General features: G+C 46.8%; 1 protein-coding gene across 7 annotated transcripts in view; it reads left to right on the top strand.

Annotated features, from left to right (window-relative positions):
* BANF1 (barrier to autointegration nuclear assembly factor 1) overlaps positions 1 to 3,193 on the top strand; it is an 82,349-nt gene extending 79,156 nt beyond the window's left edge. For all 7 annotated transcript variants that reach the window (XM_085625865.1, XM_085625861.1, XM_085625862.1 and 4 more), the window contains one exon: positions 1,836 to 3,193. In XM_085625865.1, coding sequence (XP_085481991.1) covers positions 1,836 to 1,982 — 147 coding nt within the window. In that variant the 3' untranslated portion in view covers positions 1,983 to 3,193. The remainder of the gene's footprint in view (positions 1 to 1,835) is intronic.
* Positions 3,194 to 13,360: the final 10,167 nt, after the last annotated feature.

The raw sequence follows: 13,360 nt of genomic DNA, 5'->3' as shown, positions 1-13,360 counted from the left end.
TTTTGCTGCGACAAAGAACCATGCACAGCAGACCGCGAGGGCACCATTCTGATGCTTAAGGCTTACAAGATGTGTTGTGTGATGTTTATGGTGTGTGATGTTTATGGTGTCTTTTACCTCAGTTTAAAAGGTGTCAAAAACACGTGCCCATTAACTCCTTAGCCGCCCTGCTGAGCGCACTGAGGGCTAAGGATTATTTATGGTACAGTCACTATGTAGGCAGATAACCACTGGCTCCCCTAATTCCTGTGTCCAACCCTGGGAAGCCTACTTCCCGCTCCGGGGACCTTCTCCCTTCTGTGCAGGACACACTAATTTAACATGGGTTTCCAGCCTGCCAGGTCCTTGTCTCTATAGCCTAGCAGAACGTGAAGACGTAGCAAGACAGGTAGTCTCGCGACCCACTTATCACTACAAGGAATCTTTGGTATCACCTGACCTACTGGGAAGCCGTGGGGGCACTGGGGAAAGCATACTAGGCCCCAGTGGCCAGAGGGCCACACCATGTGTGCAAAAATAAGGGTACCCCTGACAATTTCCAAAATCAGGGTGCGTTAATCGAGTGAACAAAATAATTAGGAAAGATGAAAATAATCGTGGACCTAAACAACATACATAATATACATACACCCTGGAAGATTAGGTATCAAATGTTTTTTATTATTACTTATGTAAACAATTTTCTTCATATACACATTAAAAGGCAAGGAGTTATCACACTCTATAATCAATATTGCACTATAATTATACATTTAGATTACATGAAGTGGTTATGTTTCCTATCGTGAATCCAGACATACCTTAATACATATTTTACAGTGTCAATAGTACATGTCTTTATACATAAATATTTCAAATGATTCAATATTGGTCAAGAAATGCAAGAATTATCACTTCATTTTATGTCAAACATTCATTTTCTGGCATGGCTCTTGAAAATCTGTATCCTACGCATGTTTCGGCTGTACGCCTTCATCAGGCAGCCATGTACATAAACAGTAAAACCTCAAAAGATATTGCAGGAGGTTTGACTTCTGGGCTTGTGGGAATGTAAGGTGGGGGGCACCTGCCAACATCCAGGGGTTAAATAGCCCCCCTGAGGCAATGTTACACTCTACATTTATGACTGGGCTGTGATCTGGTACGCCAAACAGAGTATATTACATTGATCTGGTACGCCAAACAGAGTATATTACATACATTCTTCTACCTCCATTCTTTACCAACTTGGACTCTGCTCCCTGGGTGTGGTCTCCACTAAGGCCCACGCTTTAGGCCGATCTCTACCCAGTCGGGAAGTGGGAGGGGCAGCCTGCCCAAGGGGCATTTCAGGAGCGGAACTGAGTCGCACTGTGCCGCATATTTGTGCTCGAATGTACTGATGAAAGTTTCCAGATCCAGTCTGATGCCTGGGGAAATATTCAAAATGTGAGTAATTCACGGTTAGAGAAGTGTCTATACCAGAAAGAGCGTTACTGTAGGTAAGTAATAGCTTGTTCACTTTGTACAGTATGACCAGCAAAATGATATTCACTGAAACACATTGGGCCTTAAGAGAAGATCAAATATGGTTTCAGAAACTGGCTTCAGTCCCATTCCATTTTAAGCCTGGCCTGTTGTCCGGACCTGATTGTGCCAAATAGACAGACCAATTTTTTGATGGGAAAAAACCTCTTGAAAGAGGTCTGGAAATAAAAGGGTGCACATCTTCAAAGATGCTGAGCTATTTTTTTCTATGTTTCAAGTGTACATTTGCTTTTTCTTCAGTGATGTTAACTGATCTATACTTTGCTTTTGAGTTTGACACTGATCTTGTTGTTTTTTTTTCCTGCCAGGCATATGTGGTGCTGGGCCAGTTTCTAGTGCTGAAGAAAGACGAGGAGCTATTCAGAGAGTGGCTGAAGGACACATGTGGTGCCAATGCAAAACAAGCGAGGGACTGTCAAGGCTGCTTGAAGGAGTGGTGTGATGCCTTTTTGTAAACTTCAGTGGATCCACCACAAAATGTTTTTGGGAGTCTTTGCAGTTAGCCAATCAAAACAATGCACCTATAGACACTGAACCCACTGAATTCTGCTCGCGCCCCAGCCCCATAGTAAATCTCATTTTAATATTTAACAGCTCATTTATTGAAGTGCCATTTCAGATATCCAATTTTATAGCTCGCAGTGCAGTTTGATGCCTTGTTCCTGAAGGGAATTCAATAGAGGGAAACTAGCTCTATGGATTGTCTACTAGAAAAGGACGATTTGTGCTTAATGTATTACCAGTTAGCACTGGACTGGGTTCTGACATGCATGTATTTGAGTCACATTGAGGTGTGTAATTAAAGGGTACTTTTCGGCTTCAAACTAAATGTGACATGTGGCGGTCCGTCGCATGCTTTTATTACAATGCTGACTTTTTTTTAAATCAACATGTGTTCTCCTTGGCCTTTTATTTGTACTTGCATGCTACCAACATCACCACACAAGATTATACTTTTGAAGATCAGATCATGATATTGTTGTATGTGGTAAAAAGAGCCCTGTAGTTACTTGCAATGCAGATGGGTTGCACATGAAATTATTTAAACCTGCTTGATGTGTTGTACCAACCAGGAAGATCTGTTTAAAGCCTCTCTAATGCTCAGTAAGACGCAAAGTCTTTGAGCACAATAATATGTGCACACCTAATGAAATCAGTAGACGTACCAAAGATTCAATATAGAATGGGGGTGGGGAGGCTGGGATGTTTAGAATGATTATTGGTACTGGGTGCTGTTACCTTTGATTTGGATTTGGGGCATGAATTGGAAGGGATATTAAGGAGGTTGTAAATGTTTAAATCAAACTTGTTGAGGAAAAAACGAATTGCTTGCTTTTGCAATTATGTACCATCTACGTCAGTGTATCTCTGATGCCTCGTTTTGTTGTCGGCTAACTACCAAGCCTTCATTTGCATGTTCAGATCAAAGGGAAGTACTTCACCAAACTGAACACAAACTTGGTCTTCTCCTTCCCCTTATTGCTTTGTTGGCTTCAACCTAATTCGATGCGGGAATCTGGCAGTCTTTCCAATGCGTTCATGTTACTGGAGAACTTTCTCGAGTTGTGTTATTCTTTGATAACCTCTCGAATTTTGTTTTAGACAATGTTTTGGAAATTAAACAGAAATCATTGCATATTTTTAAAATAAAAATTGTTTGATAACTCGTACGTCTGAAGTTCTTTATTGAGCTATGCATTGCATTCGTTAACTTTGTTCAGTGTGGCCTAGTGATTTGTCTTTATAAAATACGTAGTCTGGAGTAAATGTCTCTCCACCTGAACAAGTAAATGCCAAAGCTCATCAGTGCATAATTCACTAAGACTGACTTGCATAATCTGTCCTTCATTGTATGAAGATACTGTTGCAATAATGTTTTTACTTAGGGTTTGTCAGATTTCAATAAGCGTTTCCTGTGTTCTTGAAAAGATATGGTCATCAAAGTTTCATTGCGGAGTTTATTTTGGAGGGTAGAGGGACATGCTAACTAAAAATGTCAATAGAGCTTCTAACCTGAACAATACTGATTACTAATAAAGTATTCATGTTTAAGCGAATTATCTACATGCTTGACCGAATTCCACTCATGTTTAGGTCTCTACTAGCTATTGCGTAGCAATCGCTATGCAAGACTCTAGTAAGGGGCTCCCAAAAGTGGATTGCATGGCGAGCACGCGCACAATCGCGTGCATCGTGCTGCCATGCAATCCGTTTGGCATCGTACTTCAAAGGGTCCGCTCCCCCGCCTGGAATGCGCTCCCCAGCCCCCCCGCCAAGCGCGCGCGCCACGCTCCGCCGGGCTTGTACTCTCTCTTGTTATGCAACGTCTTGTTATGGCTAGTAAGTTGGGTATTTAACAAGCAAAACTTGGCGGCCATAGTAAACGCCACAGGAATCGGTTTACCGGAGAAATGCTGTTACTTATTGGTGAGTGCACATATGGGTTTTTGAGCTCCTTAAATCGACATCATGCTTTTGTATTGTCATGAGATTGATCTGGGTCTCAGCACCGTGAGAGTTTATTTAACTCACCACACACAAACCTTTTCACCGTCTTCCGACCCCAGTTTCCACAGTAAACAGGCACAGCAAACAGGTTGCCTCACCTGCAACTTAACATGGTTTTTAATTTCTTTTGTCTCATGGCTCTTGATGCACACACATTGTTTATGGCCCAAGAATGACCCGATAATATCTTTTGATCCCTGTTTCTGCAGACACACAAACTGGAATCTTCATATCTCGTTTTGTTAATTTTATTAATTTAACTCACCGCACGACTCGTCACACACCCCGCTCAGTTCACGGCTCCAGGATTCAGCCAATAACATATTAACCGAAGCTTCCAGTATTTCGATTCACCTGTGCCATGAATGTTCACACGCACTTTCTTTCAGTTTCCATTCTTCACGACACACAACTTTATTCTTTTTGATACACCCATTGAGGATGCTCTGTAGATGGTTCTTTTACCCGTTTAATTCAACTGAAAGTACATGCACTTATCACTCATTTTTTCAGGATTTTCACAAAGCTACCATGATGATTATGTATAGCAATTCACTATCAATTAACTGATCTGTTACTTGTGTTAGGAAACGCCAGCTACTTACCGAGTGGTGCTCTCGATGCACTTTCTTGAAAATTATGTGTAAGCTGGCTGCCAATGGCGTCCTGTTGGTGAATACTCATCTGCAGACGTGGCGGTCAGATTGAAACTGAGCGTTGAAGTACTTGTGCACTGAACTGTAATCAGTACAGAAAGTTCCTTGGATACAAGTCACAATTATGAAATAATCTTAAGGGAGCTTGATGAAAATTATGAATACTTGTTGGCTGCCACCCAGGCTTTGTTCTCCCCAGTCATTCGTTCCTGGGCTTGTCACGCGCCACTCTTCTGCCTTCCTATTTGCATACTCACCGGCTGCCTCTCCTAGACGCTTCTTGTAACAATACTGCACCTCCGCCCATGCCACACAGAGCCTGTTTGATGTAAGGAGGTAACCTTGAGCAAGGTGCATCTTCCAAAGTGCGGAGGCACTGGGATGTTAAATACTCTTTTAATTTTTCACGTGCACTCAGGGAATGCATGCGCCTGCAGTGCCTGTCACTCACCCCCACTCTGTCTGTTGCACTGGTTCTAGACCTTTTTTCAGTCACATTTGCACTGACCCGAAGAGGAGTGCAAACATCTTTAATTTGGCTTGTGGCGCTCTCGGCTCACTTTAAGGCATCCGAAAGGTAAAATTAATCAAACATTCTTCCTTGCAGCTTGAAAGGTTTTGTTTGTTTGATCAGTTGCAATGCTTCCGCTAGAGTTCAGCCGCCAAAGTAAACCGGTTGGCAAAAATAAACGTGTCCATTCCATCACATTTAAAATGGTGTTTCAGAGCACTTTTACAATTTCAATACTTACTTTAAACGGAAGACTTCATTTTGGGTAAAACAACCCACAGTTCCCCCAAAATATGTAAACCGATATCTCTAAGTAAAGGCAAGGACATCTCTTCGGTAATCTCTTATAAGGTCCCAAAAGCGAGACCTATTGGCTATGCCAATGCTTGTACTATAATTCTCTCATAGCATCTCTGACGTCCGAATGTCCCTTTCTTTTTTTACTATAATTCTCTCATAGCATCTCTGACCTCAGACTGTCCTTTTACTTTTTAGGTCTCGGCTAGCGTAGGCTGCGCAGACATGGGCAGTCTCGCTGGCGAGATTTAATGATTTAGGGTAGATTTCTCTAGTGGGCTTTAAGCCCCGCCCCTCTTTTCCATTGGCTGGCGTCACCATTTATGCTAAACGGTGGCCAGCCATTGGAAAAGAGCGTCTAGTGACGTACACTTTTCTCTTTTAGAGCCGTCCCAGTTGGACTGGCTTGGTTCCTTTACGTCCGTGGTAAAAGCTTTTCTTATCTGTATGGGGCCATGTGTTTCAAACATATGGCCCCATAAAGACAAGAAAGCTTTGCGAAGTACGAAAGTGAAAGCCGACCGTGCCTTAGCAGCTCAGCCAGGCATGCCACACGTGGAACAATAGAGCCGCATCTAGGGAGCGATCAAGTGAGTTTCTAACTGACATGCAATTTATTTTTGAATCCTAAAGCCCCGTGGATCAAGCGTGGCTGGAGGTAAAGTGATATATTTAAATGCTGCCACCTAGTGGTCGCGTGAGCAACATACCGGCTGTATTAGTCTCATAGCAGCATACAGAAACCTCGTCCGAGGTTCAAGAGATCGCACATTATAAATGCCATACTGATAGTCCATATCTTATAGCGACCATATTTTGCATTTCTGCTCTACCTATACTGGCGCTTTTTATTTGCTAATGCTTTACGCTTCTCTGTTATTGAAGTCGCAGTGCGCTTTCGGGTAAAGGAAGTGTCATACTTCAGTGAAAACTGCGCCACCTGCTGGCCGAAAAGATTTAGTTTCAAAGGCACGCCTGAGCCGTTGGAGAATGTTTGCTTAACCTCTTCAATGCCCGTGACGAGCTGGTCTCGTCATGGGCCGCGGTTGCGCTGTGCCCATGACGAGACCAGCTCGTCACAAACCCCGCCCGCTAATGCAACGGCCGGCACAGGGCGGGGAAAGGGGCGGGCACTGAAGGGGTTAATTTCGACCTTTTAGCGCCGGACCTTTTTGAGCATGCGTTCTGTTCTGTATTTCTCTCAGCACTTTCCTAAATTTAACCACTATAAACGTGTTTTTGTTGTTGACATTCTCCCCTTTCCCTTCCATTTTATCACACTCTCTTCCCTTTCTTTGTACTGACTCCAGAGCACCTGCCGTGAATCTAAATCGAATGCAGAATTTATCCCGCCAGCTTCTCTTCTGTTCCAGCAATATTTGACCATGCTTAGTTTGTTTACTGTCTTGTCTTCATTTTCTGCACCTGAGCGCGCGCGGCAACATTTTGAAGGTGCAGAAAATGAATGAATTACACAGAACCGATATTTTAAATCTAAAGTGACTGAAAGGTGAGGGACTTGGAGGGAAAAAGAAGCACTGGTGTGTATTAGTGTCGTTCTATTCCACTGTAGCGCCTAACTTATAACTCAAACGCATTTCACTTGTTTGTGGTTGATGTATTATTACCTTTACAATGAGAAGAAAAAAAACAATTCCGCGGTTTCAAATTGTTAGAGCTGCTGGCGCTGTGGTTGGGTTTTTTGGTAAAGTAAGCTTTCCCATGGTCGCAACCCATGGGTTTAAATACCGTACAACGAGGCAAACAAATAGCTTCATCTTCCCGTGCCTAATAAATGTAAACACGCGAATAAATTTTAAAAAACAATTTGGTAGGAGCAGCGCCATCCGTGTTTACGAGTTCCGGCAGTTAACTTAACCTTTGGTAAGACTCCGGCAAGCCAGAAGAAACCAGCAGACACCTGGAGGACACAGGGGGCAGGTCCTAAGGAGGGGGCACGAAATAGAGAGTTGTATAAAAAAGACAAACTTCGCATCTGGGGAGGGGCATAACGCGGGGCGCTACAGCCCCCGTGGTGCGAGCGTACCTTCCAGGTACCGTTCAGCCTAAAATCTACATATTCATCAACGGTCTGTGACCGAAAACAGGTACGTGTTTTGGGAGGTTTCAAAAAGAGTACTTACGATAATAGTGATGCTGGAACTCACCTTTGACCTTTGTGCAACTGACCTATGTGCTTTTCAGTGTTGTGTAACCATCAGTGCTTTAAATGGGCATGTACTGAGTACCTGCGCGTTTTCCATCTGAAAGGATGAGTATCTGCACTACCCTGCAGGGTGCAGCACTTTTAACAGGAGAGTACTTGCACTTCTCAGTAGGGACCAGGCATCTGAGGACGAGTACCTGCACTTCTCTACTTCCGCTTAAAGCATTGGTAGCCATGACAACAGAATGCACACCTCTCTCCAAACGGAGCGGATGGACGTGGCTAAATAATGCTCAGTGGGCTAACGTTCCTGCTGCCAGTCTAATGAATTCAGATGAACGGAGTCAAAATACAGAGTGGGGCTAGTTGGTGAGTAGGAGGCCTGGAGTTATCCGTGTAGCATGGTCACCCAGAATCATACTTTGTGCTTCTACCCCTCCTCACACTGGCCGGGATCGGATCACCCCCATTCCTTAAAAATGCAATAGTTCTCGCCTTTTATTAAGTTAAGGCCATTTGTTTTGCTATACAATACCATTAGCAAAGCAAATGGCTTTAACTTAATAAAAGGCAAGACCTATTGCATTTTCAATGCTTGTTTTATTTTGAAATGTATACAATACATTTGCAAACCACCATTGGGAAAGCAAATAGGCCTGGGAGTAGCATGGTAAAGTATGCAGGCACAGCTTAAACACAAAAGAGCCACACAACTTTAAGAACAAAACATGGTCTATATTGATGGAAACCTTACTGTCCCCTGTTTGTTCCCATGTCGAGTGAAGGTTGAATGGCAAGGAAGTCTTATTAGTTATTTGTTTGCTTTCATAACAGATGGACTGACTAAAATGTGGGATCTCTTTGCTATCCCACCCTATTTGACATAAAAAGAAATAAAAGGCCCTTCAATTGTCAGCCTTTTGTTTCTCTGAGGGGAAAAAAACTGGCGTTATTACATATAAGAAGCTGAGCTTCTAAAGATAAGAGGATAACTGGTCAGGGTGGGAGAGTGTTGGAAACAGCCCACTCCCACTCCGCAGGGTGGTGGTGGACTCCCCGAACACACTGTGGTAGCTTGGCTCGAGTGGTCAGGAAACGGGCACCGTGCTAAGCATACAATATACCCATACAATAACCATGCGTGCATCCGTTCCAAAAACGACTCTACACCGTAAAAATTATGAAAATATTCTTCTTTATCTTTTTCTCTTAGTTGCTGATTGGAAAAATAAATAAGACAATCACAATATACAAATTTAAATAGTGCAGGTCAAATAAATACTGTCTGGAAATTCAATAAATAGGGATGATCATAAATACAAGGGACATAAATATAAGTGCAGGTAATACAGGCAATTAAATATTCTGAGGCAATAAATACTGAACCAATAAATATTGTACACCAACAAGTCCTGTGGACCAATAAATATAGTGAAGCAATAAATAGGTTAACCACAATAAATACAGGGCCCCCCAATAAATAATTAAGAGTATACAGCAACACATGTAATCAGATCACTTTTCAATTCCTAAGGGCTGATTTGGCCCAGGCACAGCTTGAAGGGTTGTGGAAGGCTTGAGGGGTTCTACTCCCTGGCTGGGACAAGGCTGAGGCCTAAACTGAGGTAGATCAAGGGGGGGAATACCAGTGCCCTGGCTTTCTCTCTCCACACAACCTCTCTAGGTTAGTCCCAATTCACCCCTGGCACAGTCAGGTTGGTTCCAGCACCTCCCTAGCCCCTTAGAGCAGTCTCTCAGGTCTCCACAGGGCCTTAGGCGCCCTCTACTCCACTTACTGCCCTTTTTCTGATGTTCCGACGCCGCTGGAGTCGTGTCGATGCCGTGAGGCGGTTCCGGTTCGGTCTCGGCGGCCTCGGCACAATGTCAGTTCTAGACGACGCCGGTAGGAGGTTCCGGTCCGATGTCGGCGGCCTCGGTTCGATCTCGACCTCCGATTCGACGGCGTCGGGCAGTCTCTACTCGATGTCGACTTCGGGCGGCTCCGGTCCGATGGCGCTCTCGGCTTCGATGACGTCGGCCGGCCTGGCCTCGATGTCGACTTCCGGCGACTCCGGGGTGCGATCCTCACCCCCGACCTCCGGTGCTCCTCCTCTCAGGTTCCGGGCGACTCCGGAGTGCGATCCTCACTCCCGACCTCCGGTACACTTCACCTCGGTCTCCGACGACTCCGGAGGGCGGACTTCACTCCTCCGATGACGCCGCTCACTCGACCTCGGTTAACTTCCTCCTCGACCTTTGGTATTCCTCACGACCTCCGTCGGCGCCCTCTCACGATCTCAGGCGGCTCCGGGTACGACGTCTGCTTCTTCAGTCAGCGCCGCTTCTCCACCTCGGGCTCCAGGTCTTAGGCTACTCGACGCCGGACTCCAGGGAAACCAGTTTCCAGGTCAGGATCTTGCTGCTTTCTGCTTCTAAGGCCTGTTCCTGCTGTCCAGGTCCTTAGGATGAGTTTTTCTGGCTTCTTCCCACACAGGGCTACAGGCTGGGATCCATCAGTAGGGACTAGTATCAAGGGTGGGTTTATGGACCCCACTCCAGGCACAAGTTTCCACCCCTGCTGCTTCACTCCTTCCTCCTTCACTGTTGTGCTGCTCTCTCTTCATCAGTCAGGTGCCAACTGCCAGCTCCAACTGCCAACACTCTGTCTTAACCTCCCAACATTCTAAACCGCCTCCAACTGTCACAGAGTTCTGGAAGGTGCTGGTAGGTTCCAGTGGATGCTGGTGATGTCACAGGTGGCCACCATTTTGTGCTTCAGGCCCTCAGACAGAAGTTTCAGGGGTAGGTAAAATGGCTCCCTGAATCTGCAGCAACACTAAAAAGTCTGGTGGTTCACAAAAAGGAAAAATTCAAACAGGGTTTGAGGCAAAAGTGGGACAAAATAAATAATGATGAGGAGGGACCACCCAAAGGGCTGACAGGTCTAACACGCGTCCCCCCCCAGCTAAAAGTGGGGAGAGCTACCCAACCCCTTGGGAGTTCTCATCACTAAGGCGGAAATACCTTGAGAGACCGTCTGCATTGGCGTGGTCCACTCCAGGCCGATGTTCCACCTGAAAGTCCATTCCCTGTAGGGAAATAGACCACCTCAACAACTTGGGATTCTCCCCCTTCATTTGCATCAGCCAACGAAGGGGTCTGTGGTCGGTCTGAACCAGGAAGTGCGAGCCAAACAGGTATGGCCGCAACTTCTTCAGAGCCCATACCACTGCAAAGGCTTCACGCTCTATTGCACTCCACTTCTGTTCCCTGGGAAGTAGTCTCCGGGATAGGAAGACCACGGGTTGATCCAGACCCTCTTTGTTGAGTTGCGATAACACTGCCCCAATGCCATGTTCTGATGCATCTGTCTGGACAATGAACTCCTTGGAAAAGTCTGGGGCCCTTAAGACCGGGGCCTCGCACATGGCTTCCTTCAATCTCACAAAGGCTTGCTGACAAGCCTCCGTCCAGACTACCCGTCGAGGTTGTTTCTTGGACGTGAGCTCCGTGAGGGGGGCTACGATGGTACCGTACCCCTTCACGAAGCGGCGGTAATATCCCGTGAGGCCCAAAAATGCTCGGACCTCAGTCTGTGTCTTGGGGGGTTCCCAGGCCATGATGGCCTCGATCTTCGCCTGGAGGGGTTGCACCGCTCCCCTACCCACCAAGTGTCCAAGGTACACTACCGACCCCTGCCCGATCTGGCACTTGCTGGCCTTGATCGTCAATCCAGCTTGTCTCAGGGCCTGGAGAACAGCTTGCAGGTGACGCAAGTGATCCTCCCAGCTGTTACTGAAGACGGCTATGTCATCCAGATAAGCAGCAGAGAAACTCTCCATTCCGGTGAGGATCTGGTTTACCAGGCGCTGAAACGTGGCAGGTGCGTTCTTGAGCCCAAAGGGCATCACACAGAACTGGTAGTGGCCATTGGGCGTGGAGAAGGCTGACCTTTCCCTTGCTCCATCAGTCAAAGAGATCTGCCAGTACCCTGAAGTAAGGTCAAAGGTACTTAGATATTGGGCAGCTCCCAGCCGGTCAATCAATTCATCCGCCCTAGGGATCGGATGAGCATCAGTTTTTGTCACTGAATTCAGTCCCCGATAGTCCACACAGAACCTCAGTTCTGGTTGGGCACCCGGTGGTGCAGCTTTTGGTACTAACACCACCGGACTGGACCAGGGGCTGCTAGAAGGTTCGATCACTCCTAGCTCCAGCATCTTAGTGACTTCACTATGAATGCTGGCCTTCACCTTGTCTGACATCCGGTAGATCTTGGACTTCACAGGTGGGCTGTCTCCTGTGTCCACGTCATGGACGCACAGGTGAGTCCTACCCGGGACAAGGGAGAACAACGAAGAGTACTGCCCCAGGACCTGGCGACAGTCCTCCTGCTGTTCAGGAGTTAGAGATGGGGAGAGAATCACTCCCTCCACCGACCCATCCTTCTCTTGAGACGCAAACAGATCAGGGAGAGGCTCGCTTTCCACGTCCTCTCCTCCGTCAGTCACCATCATCAAGATGACTTCGGGCCTCTCGTGGTGGGGTTTGAGGCGGTTGGCATGCAGCACCCGCAGGGGCTGACGAGGGGTCTTCAGGTCCACCAAGTAGGTAGCCTTACCCTTCTTCTCCAACACCTCAAAGGGTCCTGACCAGCGATCCTGGAGGGCACTAAGCTCTCCCGGTTCGATCACCCACACCTTCTGGCCAGGCTCCAACTCCACCGGGTGAGCATTGTGGTCATACCACGCCTTCATCACTGCTTGGCTGGCTTCCAAGTTGTCAGAAGCTTGCTTCCACAACTTAGCCATTTGGCTCCGGAAGGCCAGCATGTAGCTCACCACATCCTGGGGAAGCTTTCTGGGAGTTCTTTCCCATCCGTCTCTCACCAGGTTGAGAGGTCCACGTACAGGGTGCCCATACAGAAGCTCGAAGGGGCTGAAGCCCACTCCCTTCTGTGGCACTTCCCTGTAAGAAAAGAGTAAACAGGGTAGGAGGACGTCCCATTTCCTCCGCAGGCTTTCAGGCAGACTTCTGATCATGCCCTTCAAGGTTTTGTTAAACCTCTCCACCAGACCATTGGTCTGGGGGTGGTAAGGAGTGGTGAACCGGTATGTCACTCCACACTCCTTCCACATTGCCCGCATATACGCTGACATGAAGTTGGTCCCCCTGTCGGACACAACTTCCTTGGGAAAACCCACTCGGGTAAAGATTCCCATCAGGGCCCTTGCCACAACAGGTGCTGTTATGGTCCTCAGAGGTATTGCCTCTGGGTACCGTGTGGCATGATCCACCAAAACCAGGATAAACCTGTGACCAGCTGTAGTTGGCGGATCTAATGGACCCACAATGTCGATGCCCACCCTTTCAAAGGGGGTGCTAACGACAGGAAGTGGTTCCAGGGGAGCTTTCAGCTTCACCCCTGTTTTCCCACTGGCTTGGCAAGACACACATGTCCGGCAGTAGGTATCGGACGACACTTTCATCTGAGGCCAATAAAAGTGTGGGACAAGACGGGCGAAGGTCTTGTCTTGCCCCAGGTGTCCTGCCAATGGTATCTCGTGAGCCAACTCCAGAAGGAAGGCTCGATAACGTTGAGGAACTACCAAGGCTCGTGACGATCCATGTAGGGGTGCCTTGGGTTCACTGTAGAGGAGGCCATCCTCACAGTAAACACTGTAGTTCCCTTCA

The sequence above is a fragment of the Triturus cristatus genome, chromosome 9 (genome assembly GCF_964204655.1).
Source record: "Triturus cristatus chromosome 9, aTriCri1.1, whole genome shotgun sequence".
Lineage (NCBI taxonomy): Eukaryota > Metazoa > Chordata > Amphibia > Caudata > Salamandridae > Triturus > Triturus cristatus.
The sequence above is the reverse complement of the archived record's forward strand: the minus strand, read 5'-3'. Positions and strand labels throughout refer to the sequence as shown.